This window comes from Anolis carolinensis, chromosome 2 (genome assembly GCF_035594765.1).
Source record: "Anolis carolinensis isolate JA03-04 chromosome 2, rAnoCar3.1.pri, whole genome shotgun sequence".
Classification (NCBI taxonomy): domain Eukaryota; kingdom Metazoa; phylum Chordata; class Lepidosauria; order Squamata; family Dactyloidae; genus Anolis; species Anolis carolinensis.
Genome location: NC_085842.1, coordinates 58716371 through 58733942, shown reverse-complemented (window position 1 = coordinate 58733942; position 17572 = coordinate 58716371). Strand labels below are relative to the sequence as shown.

The window sequence follows — 17572 nt, the reverse complement described above, 5'->3', positions numbered from 1 at the left end:
AGTTGACCATACAATCACATTGGAGGACCTACAGATTTCTATAGAGAACATTTAAATCAAATCTGCAAAAAGCCAAAACTGTAATTTGTATGTTCCTTAATTGTCCTCTAAGAAATACCCATTTGAAAAGCCAAATGATAACTAGGATTATCTAAGGATGAGAAAATAATTGAAATAGTTACCTGGATCTTTTTTCAATAGTTTTATACCACAGTGGATTTTGGTCTCCACTGGAGTTTGATTCCGGGGCACTCCACAGATACCAAAATCTGTAGATCAGTAGTTTTCAACCTGTGGGCCCCCAGATATTTTAGCTTTCAACTCCCAGAAATCCTGACAGCTGGTAAATTAGCTGGGATTTCTGGGAGTTGTAGGCCAAAACACCTGGGGACCCACACGTTGAGAACCACTGCTGTAGATGCTCAAGTCTTATTATATACAGTGGTATAGTAAAATGGTAAAATCAAGATTTGCTTTTTGTTACCATATTTACTCAAATCTAATGCTTACCTTTTAGGGCTAAATTGCCTTCCCAAAATTAGGGTGCACATTAGATTTGTGTAATATGGTAATCTTAGTACTAAGCCAAAGCAAAAGGGCAAGCTATTTAAGAAACACATGAAGCTCCTCATTGAGGGATATTATCTCTAATTTAATTGCCTTGGCTCAATGTTTGCAATGCTGGGATTTGTAGTTTGGTGAGGCATCAGCATTCTTTGGCATCCTCCATGATCCCAAACTACAGCCATATGCACAGACGTCTATTATATACAGCAAAATGGGGAAAAAGGAAAAGTATAGTATATAATATACTATAAAGTAAGTTATAGTTCTATACTTCCCCAAGTGATATAATCACTTATATATTATGATTGTAGTATCAGTTTATATATTCCAACTGTACAGATAAGTACATATTTCAATGTCCAATTTTAACAAATATAATCTTGATAATATTCTCAAGGTTTGTAATACTCTTCTTCAAAATCGATCATTCAAAGTAAATCAAAGTTCCATGTCAATAGTAACTCATTCAAAGTAAATCAAAGTTCCATGTCAATAGCAACGACTGGTCTCCCGAGTATGCATCCAGTTTCGGCGACCTTCTTCAGGTAGACCTTCTTTAGGTAATCCTGGAGTTCCCTCTGTTTGCTTTAGGTAGTATATCTTGAGGCTCTGCTGTCTTATTTCTTCTTATAGAAATAAATAGAAAAGAACTATCTAGTGCTCTATTTGTAAATTGAGTGAAAATAATACAAACCATACTAAAAATAGACATAATACAAACCATACTAAAAACTACAGCCCCCATGACCTCACAGTATTGAGCCAGGGCAGTTAAAGTGAATTCATTCCAAAGCATAGGTGCCCCTCAAGGTTTTATTTTCGGTTACTGAAGGCTTTGATATTCTAGCACTTTTGTTTTTAAATGAAGAATTATTTGCATGCAGCCACTGCAATGCACACCTTTTTTGGCCAAATTACAAAGAGTTCGCTTTTTTGCCACTGTGCATGCCATTTGGCAACAAATATTTTTGTTGGTTTGTTGGTTTTGAAAATTGTGGTGCGCATTCAATTTGATGGTGCATTAGACTCGAATAAATACAGGTATTTTAAATATATATTTTCTGGCTATGGATGGTTCAATCCATGGGTGTATACAGAGGAGTGATTGTTCAAGCCTGAACTGATTGCTTAGCATTTGTGGGCTCTGTCTGTAACAAAATACCATATCAACTAAAGTATCAAGTCTCCATGTTCCTGTTACTGGTTTTCTTTTAAATTCTTTTCAAAAAGTTATGCTGTTTTTCAGCTTGCAGGTGTTAATCTTCTCTGTTATAACTGAGAGTGCCAAAAGAGTTTTTTCCCTTCTTTGAACGATTGGCATCCATTTCTTTCGAAGGGTGGCATAATACAATGTGATTATGCACAGCTGTGATACAAATGGCTTGAAACTTCAACACTTTTGAGAGGCTTTGTGAAAACAATCTGGAATGTTACCATGGTTTTAGTTTTCATTTCAGCTCATGCTGATTGGTGAAGCCCATCATGCTCCATCGATCTCAGTATCTTCCATTAACTCTTCCTTCAGATGCAACCTTGCCTCTTTGCTTACCATTGCACTACATGGGAAACTGGAGTACTATACCAGCATCATGAAGGACCTCTTAGTGGATCTCATTGATGCCTCTGCCTCTAAAAACCCCAAACTCATGCTGAGGAGGACAGAGTCTGTGGTTGAGAAGATGCTGACCAACTGGATGTCCATCTGCATGTACAGCTTTCTCAGAGTAAGAATATAAATTTTTTGAAATATCTCTGGCTGTGGCAGCCATCCTAAAATGAAGAAATAGGATCCAATATTTGGTTTTTCAAACACATTGATGGGTAGTTGCCCAATATCTGGTGAAGACAAAGTATGAAATAGCTCAGATGGCTTCCTTGAAACCAGACTTGGCAAGTGAAAATTTATCCCAAAACCCTTTAGTCCTTTGGTGGCATTAGAAGGTATTTCTTCCCCAGGAACTGTAATTTGTGTTCATAATATTCCATCATCCTTTAATAATATGACTGTTCAGAAGCACAAATGAAGCTTTTCAAATATTTTAACCTGTGTTGGGAATATGGGTGGGAGGTATTGTTTGAAGATTTATTCTTTCATAGCTCACTAATCCACAGTCAGAGGATTTGTTCCTGGTCTATTTTTAGGAAACAGCAGTGCAGGTGAAGGATTAAAATATATTATCTCACTTAATCTTCACAGCAACACCTTGGCACAGATTAGGCTAATGGACAGCAAATTGCACAGGGCCACCCCAAAATCTTGTGCCTGAGCAGAAATTTCAGATATAGAAAATACGTGAACTATTACACTAGCCTCAAAACAACAATACATTTGAACTCTGAAAAGTAAGATTTGGTTTCCATTGCATATTTCCATTTAGCAGAACATCAGCTTTATCAATAAAACATAGTAAATTGATAACTCCGAATAGTGTTCCAAAATGAACTTTGTGTGTGGCACCCTATTCTGAAAAGAATCAAAAGAAAGTACAGAATTTTAATGTGCTTCAGAATTGGTGTATACAAAATACTGGAAAAATAAATATTGTAGAATGGATGTGAAAATAATGGATTTGGCTGAATTAGATAAACAACAAAGCTATTAAACGAAAACTATAAAACTTATACAAGAAGCTTCCAACTTTTTACAGACTATGTAAAGAAAGATAAAGGAGACATTATAACTATAGGATTTAATGTATAAAGAAGAAAAATGTTTCTTTTATTATCAGGAAAGCCAGTAAACATAATAGATGTAGTTTAGAGGAGAAGAATATTGTGTGTAAGTTAGCATATTGTAGTTAGAGAAGCACAGGAAGTGAATTCTAACAGCTGGTGCGAATAGAAATGATACAGTATTTATTTTTTTATTTTGCTATGTGTTTGCCTTTTTATGGAAAAAAGAAAAGGAATAGTTTAACTTTTCTAGCAAAAATATTCTCACTGTTGCTGTTGTGGAAATTCTCAAATGTCAAGTGTCCGACACATATTTTGTGTCAGAACCACTCAGTTTTCATAATTCGTCTTGGTGTGTTTTGTTTGCTCTTAGGCAGTTGGGAGACAAATTTTCTTATTGCCTAGCTAACATAAGAAGCTCGAACTTGAACACAAAGACCGCACCTGTTTATGCAAATTTAGTAATTGGCAGCACTTACAAATACTGTCTGTATGCTGTCGGCAAACGTTGGCTTTCAGTGTACTTGAGATTTTGGAGTTTGCGTTCAAAAATTAGACTTAACTGTACATTTTCAAAAGAAGTGTACGTTTTGACACAATCAATGATGATTGTTGTCCCAAATATGCCTCACTGCACTCAGCAATGTCCCTTATGTTACTTCATCTTATTGGCTTTGGAATCCCGACAAACGTTTATTTGATAAAGAACAATACAAGCCTATTCACATCTCCTCACAAGTAGGTTCCTTTAGGGTCAGTTGGGCTTAGTTGCAAGGACCAATGCTGGAAAAGTGTTTTTTAAAAAACACTGAATATTGTAGAAAGCAAAACTGAATCATCCATTCCCAAACCCAGGTAAATATATATAGAATTGCCGACTATTGTCAGCTGTGCATTGTGTAGGATTTAAAAATTATTCAGAACAATACGTTATCTAATTGACCAGCTTTTACATGAGAAAGTAATAAAAATACTATTTATTAGTTATTATAATATTGAAGAAACATTAAATTTATTATTAAATGTACCTGCTTTTACATGAGAAAGTCATAAAAAATACCACTAAGTATAATTTACCAATAATTATAATATTGAAGAAACATCTGCCTAGAATTCTCTTGCTAAAGGAGAAGATAATTGTATTGGTTGACTATAGCCTTCATACTCTCAAATACACCAGGAATTTACAACCAGTTTGTTCATGTTTGGTTAATAGTAGACATTGAGCAAGCCTAGAAAGGAAACAATGTCAGATATGAACAGAGTGTGTGTGTTTTCTTTTAAATTGTGCACTGCATTGCTAAAATCTGCTGCTCTTGCATAGCCCATGTCTCCCCATTATGTAAGTGGAGACCACTTGTGGGACTACACAATGCAGCTGGAATCTGATATAACCCAAATCAGCTGCCTAATTTTTTCTGTAGGGGATGTTATGCGAGAAAGCCTTCCTGGGGTGAGGGAAAGGACTGAGATTTATCTTATGGGGTTTATGAGTGGAATGGTTTACAAAAGAAATCCATGGTGTTTGCAATTTTCATGTGATTTTTTTTTGTTCCTCTGTGTTCTTTTTCTTGTAATTCCTTAATCCCTATACAAGTGAAGATCTCAATATGTATTCACAAACATTCTTAGAAAACACAGATCTTTACTTTGTGCCAGTCTGAGAGCAGGAGAATTATCTCAGAGCAAGAGTTTCATTTACTCTGCCAGAAAGGAAGAGATTTTGTAGCAGGAGAATGAAGCAAAGATTGAGATTCTTAAAATCTTAATCTAAAGCATGAAACTAGCTTGTAAATAATTTGTTCCCCCTGCCCCCATTTTTAAACTTGGCATAGTCCCAGCTATTAAAAGATGAAAGACAGATGTTATACACATAAGTTGATAATACATGTGGGCTGTGATATTGCTTTGATTCTTGTGCTATTTTGTGGAACAGCCAATGACTGGCTGAATCCAGGGGAAGCCTGCCAGTAAACCAGACAACTTGGAAGGAGGCTGGCTGATTTTGACAAGGGCGAGACAGTGCCACCTCTCCATCTGTTGTTGTTTGTTCTGCTGAAAATCAGCTCTTGTCCATGTAGCTATAGAACAAGAGGACTAATGTGATGTCATCCAGTATTATTGTATATTGTGTGCATCTACATATGCAATTACAGAACAGTTTTCATTAACATTTTGAAACAAAGATGGCAACAGTCACATACATTAGCAGTTTTGGAAGAGATATCGTGTTCTAATTTTTCCATAATGATGTGCACATATCTAATTGAAAACAAAGCAGATTAACTACCGTAGGCATCCCTTGCTTGATTATGTGAATGATAATCTGAAGATTACTCAGATGAATAGGCAACCTAACTGGGTAGCTCTTCAGTCTGTCTTCAAGAGTTTGGAAATATGTATGTCCTTTCTGCCCCTTCTAGTTGAGAATCTAGTGTCTGGATCACACAAAAAATGAATAGGCTCATCACCAACTCCTATCCACTGTGTGCCAAACTAAATATTTCAAATCTGATATGATTGCAGTCTTGGACATGAGAATAACTGTAGGCTATATATCACCTTCCAAAGCATCTTATTTCTTTAGTTTTCATTCCATCAGGGATTCTCAATCTCTCAAGTAGAGAATGTATAACATTCCCTACTTGAGAGACTATTTGAGAATCCCTGATGGAATTAAATAATGACCTTAAATAACAGGGAAGAAGGAAAAGAATCAGAGTTGACATTCAGAGACAAATGAAACCTGTCAGTTCCTAACCATCACCTTATTTTGGAGCACCTCTGATGTCCAACAGAACTAAAGCTACACGTCCAGCACTGGAGAAACTATTATGGAGTTTCACTAAACTCTGGGACTGTTCTGAACAGGAAAATATCCCTGTATTCCCAAATACCTATGTAGCATGATGCCACGTCAAATGCAAGACCTCTCCTATCTATTACAAAGCTGGCGGAAGAATGGGGATGGTAATCATTCTATAGGTTTCAACTTACTAACAAGAGCACCAAATTGTCATTGGAATTTGTCAGGGTTTGCAGAATATATGTGTGTTAACTGGAAAATCAAATGCATGAAGCCGATTGGCTGAGTTTGCCAGGACCTGGGGAATTGGTTTGTAACTGTTGTTGTCCTCCTGCTGGAGAACCAGTTTGAACAGGTTTCTCTGTGAGTGTGTGTGAGAGTCTTCTGACTACTGGCTGAAAAGAAGATGGCTCTGTACTCAGAGAGACCTGACTATTTCTGAGGCCTTGTTTGCTGCTGATCTCCACTGAAGCAGATTCATGGACAAAGAAAGGATTGCCTATAACTGCTGATTTCTGTAAGCTGTCAGAGGGACTATTGTAAATACCATTGTTCTGTTGATCTTTTGGATTTAGTAAAAGTTCTTGTGTTAATTTGTTCTGCAAAGCTGAATGGTGCATCATTCTGCAGGGTGTCTCTGGGTCACAGGCGCATGTAAGAGCTTCCATCTATCACCCACAATCTCCAACAAAATTGTCAACATTAAGGGTGAGGTTTGAAAAGGGGAAAAACCTGTTTGCTGTCCTATCCTTCATTGTGTGGATGATTTCTGAACCTGTCTGGTGCTTTGAGCAGTGGTATCCACTTTAACTGCATGCTTTTCAGCCTCGGGTTCTAACAATCTAGAACTGAGCCAGTGATTCAGTACAGCAGACGTTTTCCTATTTTTTCAGGAAATGTGAGATCTCCTGAGATGGTCAGATATATTTTTATTTGATATCTGGCATAGTCAATCAGAGGTGTTATACTCCTTGCCAAGAACAAACATTGGGATAATAGTTTCTTATTCCTTCCTGTGTGAAGAAAATTATTAGACTGCTAGCTGTCAGCCTGAGTCCACGAGTTCCCACTTCAATCCCACAGTCTATGATGGATGATGCACCAAAACAAAAGAAAAGGTGGTCCTATGGTAGAACTGTGGTACTAACAAAAGTAACATCACATAGTTTTGTCTACATTCTATCCATAGCTGTTGAGCCTATGGAACAGTCCCCACACTGTCTCAATGTAAGAAGGATATGGGCATTTTCTATCCTGTTCATAGCTACCTTTCACTTCTCTAATAGCCTATTTGTCTGTTTTGGGGGTCCTCAAAGAGAGCAACAAGTGTCACTGCAACAAATTTCTAAATTGGTTGTTCAGATCATTCAACTGGCTTATGAACTAGCCAAGTGGCCACTTTCTCATGGCATATGTACAAGAGTAGTGACTTCATCAGCAACAGTGCAATCTGGCATTTCATTACCTGACCTCCTCAAAAACCACTATGTGATCACAACTATCCAGGTTCATTCACCAATATAGACTGGACTGCAGATCCAGAGCAGATACTAGCTCTGGTCATACTGTGCTCTCTTCTGTTCTTCAGTGACCTGACCCACCAGCTACCAGTAAATTTGACAGTCACCATTAAAAGAATTTATTTATTTATTTATTTACAGTATTTGTATTCTGCCTTCTCACCCCGAAGGGGACTCAGGGTGGATCACATTGCACATATAAGGCAAACATTCAATGCCATAACATAGAACAGAGACAGGCTGGCCTCGAACTCATGACCTCTTGGTCAGAGTGATTTGTTGCAGCTGGCTGCTAACCAGCCTGCGCCACAGCCCGGCCTATGAGGCTTGTTCATCTCGAAATCACAAGGGAATTAGGAGAAGAACAAGCATATCAAATGAACAAGAAGAAAATGAGAGGCTACAGCTTATGTCAGCAACAAAATTCTGGAAACTTAATCTACTGAATTCAGTGGCAATACATCCAGACCCATCAACAGAATATTTATGGGGCAGTCTGCATTTGTGGTAGTAGTCAAATACCACATTGTGCACCTCTTTACTTTAAAACAACTCTTCTACTTATGCAAACATTGTTTGGTTAAAAAAAGTGCTAGCCATCCTGTAATACTGGTCCAGGAGACACATGTGACAATGGGTCTGTTTTTAGTTCTTGAATTATCCCATTAATCACAACATCTATTTGAAACAGCTGCTGCAAAAGGTCCTTAACAATTGTGCAGTGGAAAAATTCCAGCTGCTTGTGTTTTTCCTCATAAGTTAGCATTACAAGATTTAAACATTTGTTTTATATTAACGCTGTGCCAAACATTTTATCCGTTTGCGCTACAGAAGTGGAAGGTTGAAGAGCAAGCCATCTAAAAATGGAAACTTTCAAAATAGTCAACAATCATTCCCTATGGTCTAAACAAAGTAACTGTGATGGTGGGCTTGATTAGTTGGTTTATTATAAAGAGATAATTAGTTGCTTCATAAAAAAGGATATGTTTCAGTAAGCCAGCATGATGTAGTGATTTGAGCATTGGACCATTGGTTTTAATCCTTCCTTGGCCATGGAAGCCTAGTAGGTAACCCTGGGAAAGCCACATTGCCTTATCCTCAAAGGGAGGCAAAGGTGAACAAGTCTTACCTGGAAAACCCCATGATGGGTTCACCTCAGGGCCACCATAACTCAGAAACAACCTTGGAAGGCACACAACAAGTGGTATTGGGTTTTTCACAGTCTGTACTGCTCAGAAATAAATCTGTCTCACACAAAATTATCTTGATATCAGTAGACTATATTTTGTTCAATGCATTTGTAGTAACATGGCCAAGTGCTAAATTTATTTATTTATCTATTTACAGTATTTATATTCCGCCCTTCTCACCCCGAAGGGGACTCAGGGCGGATCACATTACACATATGGCAAACATTCAATGCCTTGACATAGAACAAAGACAAATGCAGGCTCCGAGCTGGCCTCGAACTCATGACCCCTTGGTCAGGGTGATTGGTCTCAGCTGGCTGCAGCTGGCTGCTCACCAGCTTGCGCCACAGCCCGGGCCTTTGTGTTCATTGATTTGGTAACTCTGAACACAGGAACTTAGCTTTGGGCATGCCATCAGCATAAGAAGTGCCACAGTTCCATATAGTGCATGTATGCAAATTGTATGATAGATGGAACAGGGATCTCATTGGTTTCTACCACAAAATCGGTATTGAAATATGGTTTTGATGAGTAGAATCATGTGTTTAATCGTTATCACTAGTATGTTGTCACCATCCCCTCCCTGTTTCTAAATTGATATCAGCCAAGCAGGCTTTGATAGCCAAGACTTTATCTTCTGTATAGGTCACTGCTTAGTCTTTAATATTGACATAGATACTTGCATTTGCTTCTTCAGTATTAATTGAACATGAATCCATCAGAATTGAAGGGCCATGCAATTCCTCCCTCTGATTTAGGCTCTAAAACTAAGATTTGGTGTGTCAAGACTAGTGAAAATGATGTAACTGCCAGGATCTTACTGTGAAACTGTTGCATGACTCATGCTGAAAAATACAACTCACTCTGCATTATTTTTTACTAGAAGTTGGAAGCTGCTCAACACAAACCTAGGCTTCTTTAAACAAACATAAGGTTTTATTTATCTGTAATGGAGAAGCCTCTGAAATATATTGCCTTTATCACAGGAACATAAGAACAACCATTTTGGATTAGACCAAAAGTGACCAAAGAGTTGGCGGCTGGAGATGCACCAGCAATATATGTATGTAGCTTCTTCATTCATCCTACATTCCCTTGATACTGGAGATGATACATACTCATTTAATGCAGGTCAAATGAATCATAACCTTAATTGCATGGTTTCTGTTAGACCAAGATTCTACATATTCATACAGTTCTGCACTGTTCCATATCTTCCTACTGTCTGACAGCTGTCAAGCCCCAGGAGAGACTCTTGCTGCTTTGCTTAATGATAGGAAGGCGGAGGAAGATGATTCAGACCATAGAGTAGCAGCTGCTCAGCTCATTTGGGAGAGGAGAGAAATGAGGTGCATACGGCAATGTAGTAGACCTGCTCCAGGAGCTCAGAGCAGCAGGACATCCATGGTATGAAGCACCCCTCTCTTCTTCCTCCTGGTAAGAAAGGAGAGCAATAGCCCCTCTGCACCCATTAGCCCTGTGTACAAAAAAGAAACACACACAAGTCTAAGCTGCCCCTATATTCACGTGAGTCACTAACAGGATCCTAGCCATTGTATTCACATTTTCAACAGCCCTCATGGAGCATCAGGAGTGGGGACAGGAGAGTTGATATACCCCCTTTCTCACATGGCAGTCCCACTAGAGTCCTCATATTTTCACCCCAGTATGCCAGCTACCTTAGTGATATATTTTGATTGACTGCAGCAGAGGATTCTGCAAGGTTAATGGTATCTTCCAGAGAAGATTCACTTTCAGTGGAAACACAGCATTGGGAAGACATGGTTGACTTTCCCCCACTGTTCCCTATGGACCCAGTCCTAATTCTCACTTTTAAATTAATAGTACCAAATGAGCCCTCCCTAAAACACATATTAACATTTTCCTTTCCTTGATAGAAGCAAGAAATGTCATGATTATAGACAGAACCTGAGGTTGTTTAATGCAAATTAATGTCCTCTAAGAATTCCTTTGTCCTCTAAGTGCTTATAGTTAAGATAGTATTAGCATGGTTCTTATAATCCTTTCCGCCTATGCTGAGACATGAATAGAGATTCTAAACCAGTCTTAGTGATGCTTACTGTGGAGCCCGGGAGGGATCTTATCCAAAGTTATTCTGGATAAATAAGCACAAAAATATACATGCATGGTGTATGGTATTAAGATGTGAACATAAAAGCAAAGCTTCGTTTTCACATATCAATAGAAAACAGGAAGGGAAAGAGCCAAGCATTCAGATATGATTCTTCCAGTAACAGAATTGGATCTATGCAGAGAGCTAGAATATGAAGCCAACATAGTAGATTTAAAACATTGAAGATTACTGCCTATGCACATCGTTGTCCTCCATTCAGTAAATAATTGGATCTGTTAGGAAATGGCTTCAAATTGGGGAACTTGGGATAGTTTGGTGTGTGCCTTAAGGCTTTTTTGGAGCTGTCTATAATGTGTTTTCTAGAAGACTTTTTTAACATATCGAACTCATTTCAAGAGTATCATGTAAATGTACCACAAGCTTTCAAACTTACTTTTTTTTCAAGACGTTTTTAAAATCCAGACATTTAGAAGCATAACTTCACACATCTTATATGGAAAAGTTCAAAGAATGCCAACACTAATTTTAGTTTTCATTAATACAAACTTGTTGGTGCCTAGGGTTACTTTTACAACCTCATAATAGTGTGACCAGAAATCACTAAGCATCTTGTTTTTTAGTTTTGTTTTTAAAAAAGAAAGAAATACAATAGAGAAGAAAATGTGCTCTGTTAATGTATTCAGAAGATCTATTTTTCCCTTGAATAAGCACATTAATCTCCCTCCCCCGCAACAGAAAGCTTGGTCTCAGGACTATTTTGTTTTGTGTCCAAACCAGTTTCCCCACAGTAATTCTGAGATAAATTCCAACTGAGACATTTCATTTGTAGTCCTTGACTGTCCACTTCCTTTCCCATCTTTTAAATACATTGTCTTTTGTGTTTTTTGTATATTTTCACAACAATTCATAGTTTTTGAAAATCAGGGCCAAAAAATTGAATAACGAAATAACATGCCAGAGGCTAGACCTTGTAGTTTATTTCTTGTGTAATAATTCTTCCTCTAAAGTCTGCAGCATTAACTCTGTACAGCTGAAGTGCCCATTTAGCCCTTTCTTGCTGTGGCAGGCTGGACACGGAGGGGGGGAAAAACTTGTCACCTACTCTGCTTAATCATATACAATGTTAGTTATTCAAGGGCAGTAAATACCAGATCTGTCTGTGTGGTGTTCTCGCAGAAGACTTTTACTGGCTTTCAAAGCAGCTTTATGATTCAAGTGTAATTTATCTCTCTCTCGCTGCCACATTTTGCAGAGGAGACTCAGTCATGTTTTGATGCATTGGAGAATGGATCGGATGGATCAAAATTTCAATCTAAATCCAGACCATTCTAATGACCTTGATGTTTGCAAAGATCTTAATCTGAATTTAAAATACTGTACAGTCATTCTCTAGGTGCGAGTAGCATTTTAGAGTAAGATCTAACTTTTCAACAAATGCTCACAACCTACAGCAGGAGTCCTCAAACTTTTTAAGCAGAGGGCCGGTCCACAATCCTTCAGACTGTTGAGGGGCCAAATTACAATTTGGAAAAAAAAATGAACAAATTCCTATGCACACTGCACAAGTCTTATTTGTAGTGCAAAAAAAAAAAAAACCAACAACAACAATGAAAGAAAAATACAATATTTAAAAATAAAAACAATTTTAACCAACATAAAGCTATCAGGATTTCAATGGGAAGTGTGGGCCTGCTTCTGGCCAATGAGATAGTCAAGTTAATTAGGATTGTTGTTGTTGTGTGCCTTCAAGTCATTTCAGACTCTGAGTGAGCCTAAGTCTAAAACTGAGGGCGGGGGCCAGGTAAATGACCTTGGAGGGCCACATCCGGCCCGTAGGCCTTAGTTTGGGGACCCCTGACCTACAGAGCCAAGGCTAAAGTTGCATTCATACTTACTAAGGGAGGTAATTCTATTTCGTATAGTGAAATTTAGCATGCCTCCGCAAGGAGAGCTCCTGGTGCTATCAATCAAGAATATTCTATAACTGAACTCTTTTTTCTCAACATATGTTCTTGTGGAGAGAGAAAATATGGAAGGAACAATGGGTTTTACAATGTTGTCTAGACCCAGTTCCCACCCCTATAAAACTCCCTGAATGGGGCAGGATGATTGCACGATGAAAGATTCAGCAATGGAAGCATTCTTATTTCTATGCAAGCATATATAGATTTGCTCTGCAAAAATCAGAAGCAGCAACATTTTTATCTCATAAAATTTCATAAAAGCTGGGTTGCAAGAACACTCATATTATACAGTGGGCTCTTGGTATCCTCTGGGTTTAGTTCCAGGATCCCCACCCTGTCCAGATATCAAAATCCATTGATGCTCAAGCCCCATTCTATACAATGGGATACAGTTTCTCTTATATAAAATAGCAAACTTCAATAAGTGCTAGAGAGATCCTGAAGGTCAGTGAAGTGGTGGGGCACTACAGCAGAGTATGCCTACATATCAACATAGTAAAATAAATGTTTGATATTTGGTTATTTTCAAGCCATGGTTGGTTGAATCCATGATGGCAGAATCCATGCATGTGGGTTGTCAACTGTACTTCTTTTCCCTCTAGATAAGTAACATCCAGAGGCAACACATCTTTATGTTATGCTTTAAGCTGAAATTCCTCAAAGAAATGGTCCACAGACTGGTGAACCTCCTTCCAGTCCCTAGAGCATTTCTAACAAAAAGTCAATGGGCATCAATATGGAGCTAGTCCCTGCTGGTCCTCCACATCAGATAACTTAAGCCTACTGCTAACATTCAAAATATACTGTTTTGCTTGATCAAGAATGGGTCTCCCCTACCTTTTAAAACTCTTAAAAACATTTTCTCTTTTGTTCATGGCATTTTAGCTTCTTAAGTGACTGCTGTGGGATTGTGCAGAAAAATGAAAGCAATCAAATGCTGTCATTGTAAATGGGTGAGCTTCACAGACCTTATAAATTGGATGTAGCTCACAAGGTTTTGACTAAACATTCAAAGAAGGAAACAAATTTTTATTAATTGTTGTTAATATAAGAAATGTTATTGATGGCAAATTAGATCCTGACACTACAGAACAGATGGCACATATCCGTCTATAGCCAGACAGTAGCATTTTAAGTTCTAGAAAGTCAAAGCTGGCATTAAACTAGGTGTTGCAGTAGTGAAAAGCTTTAATAATTCTAGCATTAATCAAGCGAAGAAATCAGAATGAACAGATGCTGACCACTTGAATTTCTGAAACATTTTCACAGTAATTATATTTCTCTTGCTCTGAGCAGTTAAGAGATTCAGAAGTGGGCTTATACGTGCATGCATAAGTAGAAATAAAAATTAAATTACAAAAAGCTAAAGTGAGATACGTGTGTTTTACTTTGAAAAAGGTGTTGAGGAACATTAAAGAAGTTGGTATAGAAATTATTTCTGGACTTACATTACATCGTGGTTAGCTTGCTGTTATTTGAAAGTAGATCTTTTTAAAAGTGTTTGAGAAGATGTGTAAAGTTATAGTTGTCCATTATTGAAGTACAATCATATAAAATTAATAAGGAATTAAAATCTATGGAGGTTTCAGCTCAACAAATTGAAATTGCTTCCTTTCCCCCCAGTATCAAAGCTTTCCAGACTCAGTGTTGTGACACATTACTGCAGTGATTCTCAACCCGTGGGTCCCCAGTTGCTTTGGCCTACAACTCCCAGAAATCCCAGTCAGTTTACCAGCTGTAAGGAGTTCTGGCAATAGAAGGCCAAAACATCTAGGGACACACAGGTTGAAAACCACTGCATTAGTGTGTCGGCTGTAATGTGTAGTTATGTCATGCAAGTGTAAGGAGAAACCTCTGAGTCTATGTGAAATTAGCAATAAATTGTGTATTTTTAAATATATATAAATGAAAAGTTTCCATGAGATATGTTGTATCCCCATGCATTTGTTATTACAACTTACCACACGTATGTGTCTGTATCTCTTATATGGGGTTGATTTAACATCTAGTTTGCTAGTAAAACTGAATGACTGTGTCGTGAAATGATGCATGTCTAAAAAGTGTGTCACCAACATGAAATATCTGGAAAGCTTTGGGATTTAAATATGTTACATTTTCTCAGGATATCAACCAGCATCTAAGGCTGCCAAAATCCTGACCATTTATAGGTATTTTTGATACTGTAACTTCAGCTTCTATTGTGAAACAGTTTGTTTGACCTGGATAATTTCATGTTTGCCCAGTGCACGTACATTGTATTACTTCTTCCATCTCTGCATCTGCTCTGAATGGATATATGTAGTTTCTATCAGTGGCAACTGGTGGCCATTGGTTCTGGATTTTAAATGTGCTTTCCAAGGTTCTGAGATTTATCCCCAAATTGATTGAACACCTGAATAGTTTGTTTAAAGTTCAGATGAAAACCTAGAATAGATTCTTTAGCCTGCCAACCTAAAAACCACCAGCCATCACTGGGTTGCATGATCATATTTCATGATTGTATATTATCTATACCAGTGATTCTCAACATTTAGCCCTCTAGGTGTTTTGGACTTCAACTCCCAGAAATCCCAGCAAGCTTACTGGCTGTTAGGGATTGTAGGAGCCAAATTCCACTTGAAGGACCAATCACTGACCTATACTATAGAGTGGTGTTTCTCAAACTCTGGTCCTCCAGGTGTTTTGGACTTCAGCTCCCACAATCCCTAACAGCTGGTAACCTGACTGGGCTTTCTGGGAGCTGAAGTCCAAAGCACCTGGAGAAGCAGAGTTTGAGAAACACTGGTATAGAATATTCTATACTATAGAAGAATGAACAACTGTTTTTGTTTGCTTGAAAACTTCTTTACCTCATCAGGATTTCAAAAGAACTTTGCTTTTTATATTCATGAGAATGAAATGGATCGTGTTGACTTATGGACAGTTTTGTGCCTTCACTGGTTCCTGATCAGTTAAATGTATCCTGTTCTTTCACCTTGCAGGAAACCGTTGGGGAACCCTTCTTCCTCCTGCTCTGTGCCATCAAGCAACAGATCAATAAAGGATCGATAGATGCCATCACAGGAAAAGCCAGGTACACACTGAATGAAGAATGGCTTTTGAGAGAGAACATTGAAGCAAAGCCAAGGGTAAGGTGTTTCTGCAATTCAATAAAAAGAGCTTATTATTTCCGTGGCTATATTTAAAACCTGGGTAATTAGTAGCCGCTTTAATAATAGATGAACCTTTGATGGATGATCTCTTTCTAGATTTTCATCTGGCACTTTGTTAGCTCTGGAAGTAGGGTGGAGACTTCATCTGGGTTCTGAGCCACCACAATTAAGGATATTCATTTCCTTCATGGGCAGAATGCATGACATAGTGACCATAAGCAAGAATACCAGAGATGGAACCTTGGATAAATGTCCATATGTACTTCTTGTCAGAAAGATCAACATTTTTCCTGAATAATTGAATTTTACTGGAATTAATGCATTAAGCAAGACTTTTCAAAGTCATTAAGGTTGCTCCCGAAAATAGAACAAAGCCATTGGAACATTACTAATAAGTGGCAATAATATTGACACAATGACAATTACAAATCAAGATACACAAGAATTTGTACACACCATCTGACTGTACATATCTATATTCTCAAAACAGCAATAAAAGTGCTTACGTTATATATAAAATTTTAAACCAAATTGTGTGTGTGTATAGATAGCTCATTTTAAAACATCTGGCCACTAAGAAGAGCACAGCTCAGAATATATCAAGTCTAGAGAATTCTGTCTGATTGGCTAAGGTTCACGATATCCTGAAAAAATAAATATACCAGCATTGGATGCTGTATAACAATGTGCTAGTATGATTCTTTTGTTTTCTTTTTTAAGGAATGTCTCATCTTTACAGTTTCTGGCAAAATAGTGACTTTTTGCCACTGAGATAGGTTGCTGCTTGTAAAGCTGAATCTATGGTGTGAAAGCTTTTATACAGGGTGTTACAGGAATTGTGCTGAAAAATGATGCTATAAAATAGTTCTTGTGGGACTATCTCACGCTAAAATTATAGAGTCTGGAGGAATATGTTAACTTCAACCTGACAGAAAATGCAATAGACAGACCTTTGCGAGATTCAAACTAAATTCTGCATTTGATTACATAGCATAAATCTGGAGCAGTTCTCCCAGAATCAGTGGGGTCACTGAGGAGCTGTGATGGTGTAAATGCGAACAGATTTTTGGCACTGCGTTCTTCCCTGCTTTACTGCAGTTTCCCATTCCTAACTGATCTATAATTCACGATGCATAGCTAAAGAGGTTAGCAGCAGGGCCCTGAGTATTAACTTACTCTTTGCAGAAAGATAACTCCATAACAACAAACTGGGAAAGTGCTGCTGACTTGTTTACATGTAACTGAAACAGAAGTGAATGCACCATTCCCAGGTGATGGTAAAACTTTATTTACCATGCAGAGAGGATAACATGCTTTCATTGCAAAATTTGTCATCACTTTACACATTCAGTTCTGCCACAAGTAATTCATGAAGCGTATTCTGATCACCGAAGTGTTACAATTCGACCGTTATGGTGCAATGAATACTGTATATGCTCTTGTATATGTATAGAAATTTTAGTTACAAGATCTGCTCCCAAAGACTAGGTGGAATTATCTATGGGTCAATGTAAGTACTGTACCTTAATTTTTTTTTTAAAAAAAATGAATTCCTTTCTCTGAAATTGATGAAACACCTTTTTGAATGTCTGGGTGGAGAAATGG

At 37.8% G+C, this 17572-nt stretch overlaps 1 protein-coding gene across 1 annotated transcript in view; it reads left to right on the top strand.

The window, feature by feature from the left end:
• Nucleotides 1–17572, top strand: part of plxnd1 (plexin D1) — a 223506-nt gene that overhangs the window by 167607 nt on the left and 38327 nt on the right. Inside the window, exons 25-26 of the mRNA XM_062969773.1 lie at nt 2093–2291; nt 15797–15943. Coding sequence (XP_062825843.1) covers nt 2093–2291; nt 15797–15943 — 346 coding nt within the window. The remainder of the gene's footprint in view (nt 1–2092; nt 2292–15796; nt 15944–17572) is intronic.